The sequence below is a fragment of the Durio zibethinus genome, chromosome 1 (genome assembly GCF_047325235.1).
Source record: "Durio zibethinus cultivar Kanyao isolate XHJ-2024 chromosome 1, ASM4732523v1, whole genome shotgun sequence".
In the NCBI taxonomy this organism is placed as follows: domain Eukaryota; kingdom Viridiplantae; phylum Streptophyta; class Magnoliopsida; order Malvales; family Malvaceae; genus Durio; species Durio zibethinus.
Window position 1 is genome coordinate 3764245 of NC_143162.1, and position 14789 is coordinate 3779033.

At 32.7% G+C, this 14789-nt stretch overlaps 2 protein-coding genes and 1 pseudogene across 4 annotated transcripts; 2 read left to right on the plus strand and 1 right to left on the minus strand.

The window, feature by feature from the left end:
• Nucleotides 1-1128: 1128 nt before the first annotated feature.
• On the minus strand, nucleotides 1129-2118 carry LOC111311734 (A20/AN1-like zinc finger family protein). Its single transcript, XM_022911381.2, has 2 exons — nucleotides 1977-2118; nucleotides 1129-1896 (listed from the first exon to the last, which is right to left on the minus strand). Exon 2 carries the CDS (start codon nucleotides 1820-1822, stop codon nucleotides 1328-1330), a length of 495 nt encoding a protein of 164 aa, XP_022767116.2. The 5' UTR covers nucleotides 1823-1896; nucleotides 1977-2118; the 3' UTR covers nucleotides 1129-1327.
• Nucleotides 2119-4207: 2089 nt separating this feature from the next.
• On the plus strand, nucleotides 4208-8626 carry LOC111310590 (uncharacterized; annotated as a pseudogene).
• A 142-nt stretch (nucleotides 8627-8768) lies between these two features.
• On the plus strand, nucleotides 8769-13907 carry LOC111311735 (transcription initiation factor TFIID subunit 12-like). 3 transcript variants are annotated; one of them, XM_022911383.2, is made up of 9 exons: nucleotides 8769-9335; nucleotides 9423-9578; nucleotides 10038-10550; nucleotides 11172-11246; nucleotides 11868-11946; nucleotides 12038-12102; nucleotides 12223-12258; nucleotides 12486-12678; nucleotides 13163-13642. In XM_022911383.2, exons 1-8 carry the CDS (start codon nucleotides 8805-8807, stop codon nucleotides 12627-12629), a joined length of 1599 nt encoding a protein of 532 aa, XP_022767118.2. In that variant the 5' UTR covers nucleotides 8769-8804; the 3' UTR covers nucleotides 12630-12678; nucleotides 13163-13642. The 3 variants fall into 3 exon arrangements, 2 of the variants coding, with proteins under 2 accessions (XP_022767118.2, XP_022767119.2); XR_016341473.1 differs by lacking the exon at nucleotides 12038-12102 and having other exon boundaries at nucleotides 13163-13907; XM_022911384.2 differs by lacking the exons at nucleotides 12038-12102; nucleotides 13163-13642 and having other exon boundaries at nucleotides 12486-12990.
• Nucleotides 13908-14789: the final 882 nt, after the last annotated feature.

Here is a 14789-nt window from a genome sequence, read left to right on the forward strand (position 1 = left end):
ATAAAATAATTGGATTATGTGACATTATATTTAATAGGAAATATGATGATGAAAATGAATAAAATAAAAGGAAATTTTGAGATTTTAATTGCATGATTCTTTTTATGCTATATCATTCTCAAAATTATTTTTACTAAATATTTTTTAATTTTGTAAAACAGTTTCTAATAGAATTTTTTACTAAATATTTTTTAATTACACCAAAACTTATAATGATAATTTTGTTCTAAAATTAGAAGTACAATGATAAAATTGAAACAATTAAAATATTAATAATAAATTTGAATCATCTACACAAGTATAACTAAAAATTTGTACATTATCCTTTTTGCATATAAAAAACTAAAATGCGAAAGTAATTTCAAGCTTTCTTAAATTTCTCAAATAAACCCTTATATTTTTTATTGTATCCAATTGTGTCCTAAAGTGTTATTTTTATTTAACTTAATTTTTATTTTGCATGAAACCATTAAAATCTGCTAAAAATAAGAGTTTGATTAAAAAAAATTGTTACCTGCAACCATGCATAGAGTTCGAATAGCATTTTTCAGAAAGATAGAATAAATTTTATTGATGACAAATTGTTGGACTTACTTAATTAACCCTAAAATGCTTGATTTAAGTTTTCTTTTTTCATTTGAAAAGGAAAAAAACTTTGACAATTTAATTTTTTATTACTAATGTGACCAAATCGAAATTCATGTACATTTCTATTAAATGTCGTTTTAACGAATTAAAATTCCTGAATTACCCAAAAAGCGGCATTTATTTTGTGTCATCAAAAAGATGTAACACAAAAATTGAAATGACATGAAAGGGATGGAATTGCAAGGGACAGAAAGTTGTTAATTTTTTTTTTTTTTAAAGAAAGTGCCGAACCCGAACATTTTTGCTTCCAAATATAGACAACAACATTTAAGGAAATAGCTTTCATGATTGGCCGCTGCAGCTCCATCCGTTACACAACAACAACTAAAACAGAAGAACCAAGAATCAACACGCAATTGAATTTCCACCCCAACTTTTTTTCTTTTTGTTTTTTTCACCCCAAAGAGATAAGAGTAAAATTTATTTTTAAAAAAAAGTTTTTTTACAATGCAGAGAAGTAAAAAAGAGAAGGACCGAAGAGACGCTTAAATTAAAATATTATTACTTAAAAAAAGAAGACTTTTTTTTTAGCATGAAAATATTTTTACCCAGCCCAATTGGTTTCTCATCATGGTAGGGACCACACAGAAACACGTGTCGTGATCTTAACGAGTTTGAAATTTTCCATTTTTGTTCTTATCGAAAGTCAAAAGATCCACATTGGCTTTCCATCTTCCTCTCAAATCTTCTCGAGCTTCTCTGCTTTGACCACCGGATTAGCACGTGCGATCTCCTCTCGCCCAACCTTCTTGAAATCGAACGTACATCCGTGATTCTCTGGGTACCTGTGGGACCCGCAAAACGTAATCCCACACCTGCACCTGAATCCGGTCAATCCGACCCGCCTCCTGCAAACCATGCACCGATTGGGTTGTTGCTGTGGCCGCTGCTCAGCCGCCGGAGAAATCTCGGTAGCCGGAACCTCCGATCCTCCGTTGACTTCCGGGAGAGTCAATAGAGGAACCTGTGAAACAGATTCGAAGATAGCTGAAGAAGACGAATGAGAGGAAGAGATAGATGATTTGATCGAAGAAGCTCCTTGTTGTTCTTTAAGACGTAAATCTCTGTAACATTTAGAGCAAAGATTCATCATCGCTGGACTTCCGAAAAATCCGCAGTTATTGACGCAAAGACGGTGTCCTTCGGGCGCTTGGCATCTATGCTCCTCCGCCATCGTTTTTTTCGAAATCTATCTCGATCTGCTAAATTTGTTGCTAAATTTAATTTACTTGAAATCAGATCCAAGATCTAAAACAAAAATTAAAAACAATTAAAATTAGAAATAGCAGAAAAATAAAATAAATTAAAAAGGAGAGAAAGAGATGCACTTGGGAAAGGAAAATGTAAGGAAAGAATTATCAGAAAGAAAGCGTCAGAGGAAAGAATATTTAAGGGGAGGCGGAAGCAACGACAAAAAGGGAACGAAAAAGGAGTAATAATAATCAATAATTATTTAATTTTTAAAATTTTATTGTTATAATTGGGTTTTTAAAAACTAAATTAAAATAGAAAATATGTGAAAAGACAGGCTGGTGGGTAAAAAGCCAAAAGTTGGATTCCACCCAATCCCCTTTGGTTATCCAAATTGCCTGCAAATCAGAAATGGCCACGGAAATTCATGCGTAAAGAAAGAGAGAGAGGGGAAGAGAGAGAAACTGAAACTACACCCGCGTGCTGTTGCTCCTATGTCCTACCTGTTTGGTTAACACGTGGCAGCTGATGTGTGGTTGATTGTTTTAAATTTATTAATTAAAAAATTTTCCCCAAGTGGCTCTGATTCTTTTTTCTCGTTAGATTGGTGGGATGTTGTTAATGAAATTATTAATTATTTAATAATTTCTTACATAAACAAAAAAAATAATTTAAAACTGAAAAACTTTATTAATTTTATTAAAGAATAAAAATTTATTTTTTAAAAAATAACAGGAAAGGTTAGGGTTGTTATCTAGTCAATTTCGTCGGGAGAGGATCCCTCCGCCGCTAAAATATAGTGAAAATTTTTACCCTTTTTTCAAACATTAATCTAAGGATTAGAATTGTCCACGTCACTCTATTTTACTTGATCAAAACAAACCCTTTAATTAAACTTAACAGGTAATACGCTTATCCTTTCCCTTCCCATTCCAAACTTGATAATGAATTATGTATCAGCATCTATCAGCATGTTTGAAGGGAATACAATTTGCAAAAATTTATCAATCAATTTAATTTGTTATTATTTTTTTAATTCTAAGTTGTTGTGTATTATAGAAATTGGACTTCACTCTTCTAACTGCTGGTTTTGTATTCATTATACAATAAATTTATATATTAAGTTTAATTAAATACGATGTATTTAGTCATGTAAAATAAGAGAGTGATGTCGACAATTTTAGACCTTAGATTAATGTTTGAAAAAACACTGAAGATATCTATTGTTTTTTAGCAGTGGAAAGGATCTCTCCTTTCTTTGTTTAAAATAAAACGCAACATCTAAGGTGGGAATGTGGTGGGTTGGGTGCATGATTTGTGGCATGGTTTGGGCATTCGGCACCTAATCATTGAGGGTCTTGAAGAAGTTTAGAGCTTTGCTATGTTACAGCTGAGCTGGGGTCAGGACCACCAAGTTGGCATCTTTCAACCAATATATTAATCAATAGTGAAAAGAAAAAAAAAATGGAATTTCTTAATTGATAATTTACATGGCTAAGTAAAATTTGTTTGGCTGTCCGCATAGGCTTGATTAACGTGATTGAATTGGGTAGCCGATTTGTTATTTTAAGGATAGGAGATGTCAATTACGACTTTAAAGTTACATATATTAATCAACATTTTTTATTAGTAAAAAATAATTAAAATTAAAGTCTATAAATAGAATAATTTGGATTAAAGATGTCAATAAATAAAATAAAAAACGAAAAAATATATTTTACATAAATTTCTAGTCTTAATATTTTAAACGTGGATGATTATATAACATAATGATGTATTCAAATGGTGATGAGTTGGGTTAAGAATTTTTTTTTGTCAATCTAACTAAGATAGTTGGCCAACAAAAATTAATATCTAATTACCAAATCAAAGTAACAAAAGAAAGAACATATCAATTATAATAATTATATTATAATTAATCAATTATAATTTATAACTATATGAGATTTATCAAAAATTTATATGAAATTATTATTTATAAGTAGTGAATTTTCATATATTTTTTATTATAATTAAACAATTATATGATTGTAATAAAAAATTATAAATAAAATGTTACTAAAAAGAAAAATTATTTTATCAAAATTAACTAATACGCGATCAATTCCCAAATTAACATTTTAAAAACCAAAACAATAAAATAAAAAATAGAATTATCTGGAGTGAACCCGGACGGAAGGGAAGGAAGAAAAAACCCTTAAACCGTGAATTAACATCCGATCACTAAACAGAATCATGAAAAATAATGCCAGACGAAGCAGGTTCAAATTCTAGTTATTAATGAACATATTGTGTTAAATAACTTGGTATCAAGGTGAACATGCAAATCATCAAATCTGAAAAGATCTTGCTTTAATTTCTCGTCAAAATGCAGTTCTTGCTAGTGACGACGGTGTCAAGTGGTGCTAAGACGGTGACTTTCAACTATGGGCGAGACAGCTTTCCCTCGAACCTATTAGGAACGTGCTCTTCTGCTGCCAAAGTCCGCCAAAATATTAACCCAAGAACGTTAGCTAGTAAGTACTCAAGCTTTAGAAAATCAGCTTTAAAATCCTTTCCTTTGACGTTAACATCATTTTCTTATGCTTTCAGGGTTAGGACAGCAACCTTACTAACCCAAATTTCGAGAACTCTTTTAAATTTTAAACGATTTTTTGACAAAAATTGAACTGGAATGCTGCGGGCAACTGATTCAAAAGCCATGTAATATTGAATAATTTGTTCAGACTTTTTCTGGGTCAAGTTGTTTCTTTTGTTTTAGCACTTACGAGCTTTACTTCTTCTTTAATAGCCACTCTTGGTAAAATCAACTAAACCGGTGCTTTAGAATGAAAAAAATCACCAAAAATTTCTTATTTAAAAATTAATCTAAAATTCAATTACATTTATTCTCTTCGTGTTTAATTATACGAGGTTACTAAACTAAATTCAAAATATTTTTTTATAAGAGTAATACTCTTTATACATTTACTAAACTCTCAATATGAAATATAAGATAAACTCAAACTCTTATAACTTCACTTAACTTTTAATATGAGATTATGAGATTTAAAGCAAATCCCAATAGAAACAAGGGTAATTTTCTACTTAATCACTTATAAACTCCACTATCAAATGGATACAATTACACATTCATATGTCTGGTCACTGAGTTTTGTGTAAAAAGATAGATATAAAGTGATTTTATAACTTCACTTAACTTTTAATATGAGATTATGAGATTTAAAGCAAATCCCAATAGAAACAAGGGTAATTTTCTACCTAATCACTTATAAACTCCACTATCAAATGGATACAATTACACATTCATATGTCTGGTCGCTGAGTTTTGTGTAAAAAGATAGATATAAAGTGATTTTAATTGTAAATCTTCTATTTGGGGAAGTAGAAAACACAAGACCATCTCAAGTGATTTCTTCTTTTTGGCTTGTTTGAGGATTTCATTTTGAAAAAGAGAAAGGTAGTGGTATCATGCATTAAAATATCACATTGATCAATCTTTTTCATTTTTTAAAATTCTGTTGTACTTAATTGAAACTTTGTGTAATACTCAAGCTGAGAATTGGTGATGAAACTTGAATCCTGTTCTGTTTGCAGATTCCTTGGTATTGGTCTCTCGCCCTCGGCTTTGTTGATGTTCAAGGGAGTTACCTTGGTAGTAGTAGTAGCTCACATCTCATATTCTATCAAAACACATGCATTAAATGGCCTGTGACGAATGGCCTTATTGGGCATGAAAGCTGAGAATTGCAAACTATATATATATGAAAGATGGGGTGATCGGGATAGATAGCTAACAGCTGGTTAGAAATTAATGTGGCAATATATAATCACATTTGAGCGGTAAGTGCTGAGAACTGAAAAATAATAATGTAAGAATTTACAAGCAAATCATGTTTACTTAAAGTAATATATGCAGAGTCCAAGATAATTCAGAAGTTCGGCTGATTTTGTCAACTGCATGTTCTCATAGAAAAATCTAGGCAGGATGGGGTTCAATTTGGATATACGTTACCTGAATTATACTTATACGTTACTGTCAATCACCGTGATGAAGAGCCTTCCTGTTGCTTCTATGAAGTTAATAAAGCATTCCAGTTCTCCTCAACCACTAGTGTGACACTGTTGGACTGCTGGGCCATATTATATGTAATAATTTTCACATATATCTTCACAGGCACCAGATATTCTCTATGGCAGTTAATTGGTGCAGCTCCCTGTGTGCTTGGTCTTGGTCTAGTGCTCCTCTTTTGAGACTGCGGTGGGTGGTGACATTCTTCGCTGCTCTCTCAGTCCAAGTCTGTCCATTTGCTTGATAAATAATATTTTAAAGTACTATTTTCAACTGGTGTTTCTTTATGGATGCTTTAATCTGTAATTTGGCATGCCATTAATAGAAGTAGTTAGAGTTTTCTGCACTTAGGTACTTGTTTCTTTGCACCCATACTTTTAGTAATTTCAAAGAGAAATATTAGACAGCCTTAATGCTATCAACAGCTTTATATCCATTGACCATTATTTTTATTATATTTTTGGGTAAAAAAAAATTCGGGGTAGATAGACTGCTCAGTCTCTCAGGTCAAGACAAAATATGTCATACCTAACAGCCTAAGACAGGTGACTGTAAGTTGTGCATTTGAGATGATCCCAACAAATGATTACCGACAAAACTCGAACCTAAGATCTCTTCGTCGAGAAGAATGACTTTAATCGATTAAACTAAGCACTTGTTGATCATTGACCATTATCAATGTATGATATATCATTCCCAGTCACATTCCCATTTTAAAGGTGGTAAAAGCCTTTTGCGGGAGGTGCACTTTTCATTGCTGACATACTCTTCTTTTCCGTGAGCAATGTTGGTGAGGTTGGTAAATCTATGGAACTCTGACTCCATTTCCTTCTCCAAAGGCAGTTTATTTATGTTAGTGGGATAAACCAGGGCATCTATAATCTTATTTATCTAATTAGTTTTCTTTTTCTTCTTGAATATAGTATCCAAGGCCAGTACTGTTGATACTACTATTATCATTAAAAATTACATTCTTTGACCGTTTAACTTGTCTTCTTTTTCATTTCTAAATTGGTGTCAAGAAAAAAGATCGTGTTGAAGTGGTTTCCATGATTGGTCTTTTCGGGATGCTAGTGAGCTTTCTTGAGTTGTATCCTTCCCTTAAGTGTCATACTCGCTATCATTCAATATTCATTGAAAAATATACTTTTAATTCCATAACCTTCTCTAATTAGATCCATATTTGAGCTAAAGAGCCTGGAATCTGTAACTTGGTCTAAGGATATTTTAAATAATCTATTCTTGTAAGAATTGTGATTTAGCCGTTGCATTTGATGATATCATGTCCCAGATGATTCCATTATTGCATATCCAAGTACATTCTGTGTTATTCAGCCCAGAATGTCTTGTTTTGCTGTCTTTTCTTTCCAGATACTAGCCTTTGTTGGATTCACCTTGTCAAGTTTTATGTTCTACTCCATCATGCCCTTCGTTCTCAAGGTAAGTTTTATAATTGAAATTCAAACAATATGAAAGATTATTTAGGAAAGTGTTTTGGTTTTACCATCAGTGTCACCATCTTTCTCATCTTCCCATTCTTATCAAGTACATTTATGGCTATATGATGGGGAAAATGCCTTCTATTATAAGAAACGTCAATGGTTGCATGGTGCCACTAATTTTTGGTATTTATTTTACTTGCGGTTGAGCGAAGCCACAGCGTTTAATCTGTCTCTGCTCACGTCTGATATGTGGGCAGTGGTCGTTTGCATCCTTTTCTATCGCCAGCAACAGGTTAAGCAGTTTTATAGCAAATGCCACTGGTTTCCTTGTGGAAGTAGTATGAATCCCTCGATCAAAATTTTATTTTCACATTGCAGGTTGATTCGAACAATGCTCAATACCTTTTTTTTGGTGACAATTCCATACATAATTTTGGAAAAAAGTAGCTCCATATGGAAATATCAACAATGCTATATTAAAAAAAAAAGCCGATAAATTCTCAAAATAACATATAATCGATTAGAGTTTAAAATTTTTCTTAAAGGATGTTGAATTCAAATTTTAAGACAAATATAATGAAATTTATGAGAAAGAATCATATTGTATAACTATTCAACATTACATAAACCAAAAAAAAAAAAAAAAGATAAATTGATAAGAGCTAAGAAGTGGCACATATGGACTATAAGTCTTTGCAAAAATGGATTGTTTTTTAAGTTGTTTTTAACCCCTCAATTTCTATTTACTTTAACTCGTTTAAAGAAGAAAAAGAATGAAGAAAAAATGATGTTAGTATTAAAAATTAATCACAACTGTTCAAATCCATACATCAGAAGAAAAAAAATTCTTTTTTGTTTTTTTTTTTTAAACAAGTTTGGTTAATACTTGGACAAACAAAAAAAAAATGATGATTTGAAAAAAATGTGTTTTAAAAGAGAATAATATTTAAGAGAGTGGGTATTATTTAAAAAAAATGGACAGGTTTTTTCCAAATGAGTAATTATTTTTAAAGTGAAAAGATGACCATATCCTTAATTTTATATTTTATAATTTTTTTTTATTTTTTTTTATAAATTCATATTGATTTTATGTCATTTGACCAGTCAAACATTTTACAAGTACAAAAAAAAAACTAACCACAGTTTTTTCATATTATTCTCTTTCAAAACACAATATTTTTTCGTCAAAGCATCAAATTCCTTTTCAATCGTCTAGCAGATTCCTAATTTCTGTTGGGATTTCAATATCAGTCCCTTCTTCAAGATTGTATAGAAGGAAAAATAATGCAAAAAAAAAAAAGATGAACTTGGCCCAAAGTGAGTCCACAAAAATGGGCTATTGTCCATGAATAAGAATCCTAGCAACAATTTTTATGTTATAGATAGATAAATACGACAACCCCGCTCCGGTTCACAAACCGACATTTAACTTTCCTTACCTGCCACTGGTCATGGACGAACAGCAACTGCAACAGCCTCAGCCAACCCCTAATGCTCCTTCTTCCACCACTGACCCACCTCAACAGCCACAACAACCTCCACCATCACAACCAACACCCACGCAGCCGCTAACGCCACCAATTCAACAACAACCAACCCAAACCTCGACCTCAACATCGACCACCCCTAACCCCGCCCCAATCCCAAAACCCTTACCGTCCCCAACACCATCCCCACCCCAACAGCCACCGCAACCGAAACCAACTCTCCCCACTTCTCTGCCCAGACCCACCGCCGCCGCATTCGCGAGGCCCTGGCAACAGGACTCCTCCCACTTCACCCATTTCTCTTCCTCTTCTCCCTCCGTCTCATCGATCCCTTCGCCTACTCTTTCCTCTCAGCCGAGTGGCAGCATTGCCTTAGGTGTTCCCTCGTCGCATTCTAGTCCTTCTCCTCCATCTCCTTCACCTTCCCAACCCACTTCGTTTTCGGGTTCTTTTGGCCGTTCCTTGGGCGGAGCTTCTAGTTCCAATGCTTCCCAGGTAGGGTTTTAAGCTTTTGCTTTCTTCTAATTACAACTTTTAAGATTTTGATGTTAAAATTTTGCTTTTGTTTTGATTTTTTAATAGGTAAGGCCGACAATGCAAGGAATGGGGATTGGATCATCAATTGCTTCAAGTTCTCAAATGAGGCCATCTGGAATTTCTGCTCAGTATCAACAAAGGCCTGTGCAATCATCTCTTAGACCACCTTCTTCACCGACTAGCCAGTCCCCTGCCATTCAAGTTAGTACTCTGTTAAAGGATTAATGTATTTTATTTATCTACTGGCCTTGTAAATTTGTTTACTTTTGCATGTGAATTAAATGACATTGATTTTTGTGTTTCCTATATTTGCTGCTATGGTTGCAATGTATGGCAGGTTCAGCATATTCCAATAGAAGTCTTATTATTGTTTTAGAATTTTAAGAATTGTCTGCGAAATCTTAGCTGAGTTTGGAAATTTGTCTCTTTCTTCCTCTCCTTTTATTTTATTTTATTTTTTAAATTTTTTTCTTAGTTTGAATACCATATTGGTAGGTTGAAATAAGCTGATTTAAGGATTTCCTAAAAAAAGCTAAAGTGTTACTGTCTACCATTTAACAGATTGTTGTCATCTTAATTATAAATGCTGGGTGAATTTGGGTTTCATGTCTATTTTAGCGGTAGTATGTGACTGATTTATTTCTTTTTAACTTTTTGTAGAATTTCCAAGGGCATGGCATTATGAGAGCGTCAGCTGTTGGTTCTTCAGGTTCTTCAACACCAACTACAGCACAAACTATGCAATCCCCTAGTCAGCCATGGCTGTCTTCTGGATCCCAAGGGAAGCCTCCTCTGCCACCCCATTCATATAGACCGCAGATTAACTCACCATCCTTGCAGCAAAGGTCACATATTCATCAGCAACATCATTCCTTGCCAACAGTTTCACAACAACAGCACGTATCGTCTCCTCAGGTGCCACAGTCTATACCATCACAGCAGCAGCAGGAACATTTCGGACAACAATTTTCACAATCAAGGGCCTCACAATCTTTGCCCCATCAACAAGTTTCAAGAGGTGTGGGTTCTGCAAATCAAAAGCCTGCTTCTCTTGCAATGGTACAAACAAGCACAGTCCATCCGCCGAACCAAAATAAAGCAGCTATTACAGAAACTGATGAGTCTGGTGGTAGGATTCTTAGCAAAAGAAGCATTCATGAGCTTGTTAACCAGGTGAACTATATTGGACCTAGCTTTGCATTGTTGATCCTTAGGATTATACTGAGGTATAGTAAGATCATATCAACTTATTCTATATGAAATAAAGATTATATCTACCAAATCTATATGATGTGAAAAAAAGGTATTCAGCAACTTATGCCATATAAGAAATGATTAAAATTCACTAAAGCTTCACATGTACTGTATGTAAAAGTGTTAATGGTATTGAACAAATTTTCTCTTCTTCTCCACAAATATGTTGTGTTATACCCATTAATATCTCTAAACTCTCTTTATTTATTTGATTTGTAGTCAAGGGATATTGTGTTATTCCATTTCAACATTTTTATATTAGTAATTTGTCTCTGTCCATGACCAATATAAAAATTCATGATCATCAATCATTGAGGATTCTAATGACATATGGATGTTCGGCATTTTGTTTCGATGAATGGAATTTTCAGAATATCAATTTTCTCTAGCCATATTTTAAATGATTATTTCAAGGCAGGTCTTTTCACATCCAGACTGCAATGTGTGTGTGTGTGTGTGTGTGTGTTTGGTTCTTATAGAGTTCTTATGGCGTTCCATGCTTCTCTATCTCTAAATATGACTTGGTTTTCTCTTGTGCAGATTGATCCATCTGAGAAGTTGGATCCCGAAGTTGAAGATATTCTTGTGGATATTGCAGAAGACTTTGTGGATTCTGTGAGTTTTTGAACTTATATTCAAAGAATTCATTATACATACACTTGGGTTGGGCAGATACCAAAATACATAAGGACTTTTCAACTATGATTTTCTTATTAATACATTTCTTAAATTTTATTTCACCAGGATTATGCATATTTTTCTCTATGTGAAAACAATGTAAAAGTGGCTTATTAGTTTTATTTTATCCTTTTAACAAGGGAAAATGTGAACTGAACCTAAATATTTTTCTTCTTGTCCTTTCTGATTTGTTGCATTGAATAGGTTGATCAGCTAATTGAAGTTAAACATGGACTTTGATAAATTTTGTAGAATGTCTTCAAAATTTTAAGAACAATAAGTTTCATTCCACACCTAAATAGGACCCTATATTCCAGGCTTTCTCTGTCAGAGGTTGGTATGAAAAGTGCAATTATGTTGGGAGAGTTGCCTTGTTCAATTAGGATGTTTTGAATTTTTTTTTCCTCTGTTGTTGTCTTGGGTTTTTCTCGCTGCATTTTACTTGGGTAGTATGCCACTTAATATTGCACTTTCTACTTCATTCTATAAACTGCTGATAGCTGATATGATCATCATCCAATCCTTTTTCTTTTTGTTTTTCTATTTTTCCTTCAACAGATCACGACATTTGGTTGCTCACTGGCTAAGCATAGAAAATCAGATACATTGGAAGCGAAAGACATTCTCCTTCATCTTGGTTAGTTATTCTGTAAATTATCCTCTTTGGTTTGTTTTTCCCCTTCCAACATCTAGTACGCCAACTTTTATTGTTTTATGGCTTGATACAGAAAGAAACTGGAATATGACTCTTCCGGGATTTAGTGGTGATGAGATTAAGACTTACAGGAAACTGGTAAATTATTCTCTTTTATCCATAAGGGTGATGTTGGATGTGCAGCTGTTTGCAAGGGGAATCTAATTGTATGCAGATTTAGATTTATGAATTTTCATTGTGGTTCTCTTTGTTTTGCAGCTTACAAATGAGGTTCACAAAGAGCGGCTTGCAGTGGTAAGTTTTGGCCTCTTTATATTTCCCATTTCATGCCATATGAATTAATTCAAATGTATTGGTGTTTTGTATTTTTTACATTTATGAGTTTGTGAAGAAAGAGATAATATGCCCTTGACATTATGTTAAGCTATGGGTAGGCTTGCATTTTTTAATCAAAAGGAGATCGTGGCTTTCTAGTGAACTTTCTTCTTGTTGTATATCTGATATGTGTTTCTCTTTGGCAGATAAAGAAATCAATCTTAGTGAGTGAGGCAGCCAATGCTAAGCACTTTGTTGGTCAAGCTGCTGTAAATGCAAAGGGTAACCTTGGAAAAGCAGCTGCTAATATCTTGGGCTCACCAAATGTTAAAGTACGAGAAGTAACATGAGGCTCCTTTTTTGACAGTGTTGCATGTCAGAAACTATTTTCCATTGAAGGTATTGCAATTATCGATCGGGTCTACATAAGATACATATACTCAGCAATCAGCATTTAATTTAATATAGGAATGGTGCTTGACTTAGGTCTCTATTGATCCTTAGCTACATTAAAACCATGGAATGAACTGTTAAATTGTAGAGAATATTATTTATTGGTAAATACTGTTTCAGCAATTCAACCAAGTTTTTTTTTTTTTGTGTTCCTATATAGTTTGTAATATTATAGGTTTGTTTTAGGTCACATATGTTATATAACAGGAGGTGCTCCTGGGAATGTAATGAGCCAGTCTTATTTTGCTTGCCGAGAAAGGTTGGATTTGAAATACCAGTCATGTTTTATCAAAGAGAGAGGAACCTGTCATGCAGTGTCATGACTAATGAGCATGAACTGATTGCTATATGCTGGCAGTCTGTTGCATTTTTCAAACTTAATTGTAGAGGTTTCCTTTTTCTTGATGTCCATTTTTCTCATTTTATGCAGGATCAATTGCCTGTAAATAATATCAACGCTGCAGAAGAACCAAACTTTTTTGCTCTACCTAGGATGCGCATAGATGAATTTTGAAGATTCTATGTGCACATACATCTCCAATGCCACCTCGGAGCTACGTTGAGGATTTTTAAAATTTAACAAGTTGGTGCCGTCGGATATTGTATTCATCACCAATGTTCATTATCTCAGCATCTAGTCTAATTGCACAGGCAAAGCGATGGCTGCTTTTTCAATTGTGACACGGCGGGCAGGGCATGCAGTAAGATATTTGCAGAAAATTTGCCAAAAACCAAACCGTGATTGTATCTCTAGTTTTTGGAAATGAAAGAATCTTGGGTAAAAGCAAAGGGTTAAAAATTGTAGTTGAATCTAATTGTGCTTGTGGAGTTTAATATAAGTAATTAATTTGTTGCAATTATTAGAAATAAAATTCAACAAAAAAAAAGAAGATTTAGAATAGTTTTGATTTGAGTATGTTGTCGGATAGGGGGGAAATTGGTGTAAGGAGTAGACAGGTTCGGATGTGGACTCAAGCATGTGCTGAGGATATTCAATTATGCTGACTGCCCTGATCATCGGACCATACGCCGTATCCCATTTATTTTTTTTTTTAAAGTTAGTCTCTTCTGAGTATCCGTTGCAATGTGCTACGTTGCGGGTTATTCAGCTCTAAGTACGCCCATGTTTCAACATCCATTCAATTATAACAAAATAAATATTTTTTTATAATTTAGTTACAAATTTTGCCGTTTGTATTTTGGTATTTATATGTATTTTCCATTACCATCCGTCGGCCTTTTTTTCTTTGGAAAGAAAAAAAATAAAATTATAGTATTATAGGTTTTTTTTAATTTCTTTTGAATGAGACAAATACGTATAATATGCTATTAATAATAATTTATCAAATATTAATTTTTTTAATATAAAATTTGAGGTAAATAAATTATTCAATTTTAAATGTCAAGATAAGATGTTATGTACCTAATAATTTAAGATAAGTGATTATAAATCATATATTTTAAATAATTTAAATAAATAATCATCAATAAAATTTAAATTCAAAATTTTTTTATTAAATAAAATAAATTTTAATCGATTGAATCAATCATAATATTAATTTAATATTTTTATCCTTTGTTGCTGTCAAATAGTGTCATAACGTTGATATCGACGGAATGGCCTTACGATTTAAACTATGAAAATTATTTTCATTGACAAAGATAGTTTCCTGTTTTTATCATTTTGTAGTAATATAATTCTTTGGTTGTACAAAATTAGACTTCTTTCTCTTCTATGAAACTATTTATTTTGGCCTTATCTTCTCGCATTTCACTTTCAAATTGGTGGTCTTAATCATGGTTGACAAAATAAATTCAATTTGTATATATCCAGAATAATAACCAAACTTTAAAATTTAATCCAATTAATTAATTCATTTATATTTTAAAAATAGTCAATGATTTGATATTATTCGATAAAAAATAAATTTAATATCAAATTTTTATGACTGAAACCCGATTTTTTTAGCCAAAAAAAATCTATCAACTTTTTGACAAAGTAATATACGTTACCCCACATTTAAAAAATATTGACAAACTTAAGGTTTTAAAAAGTT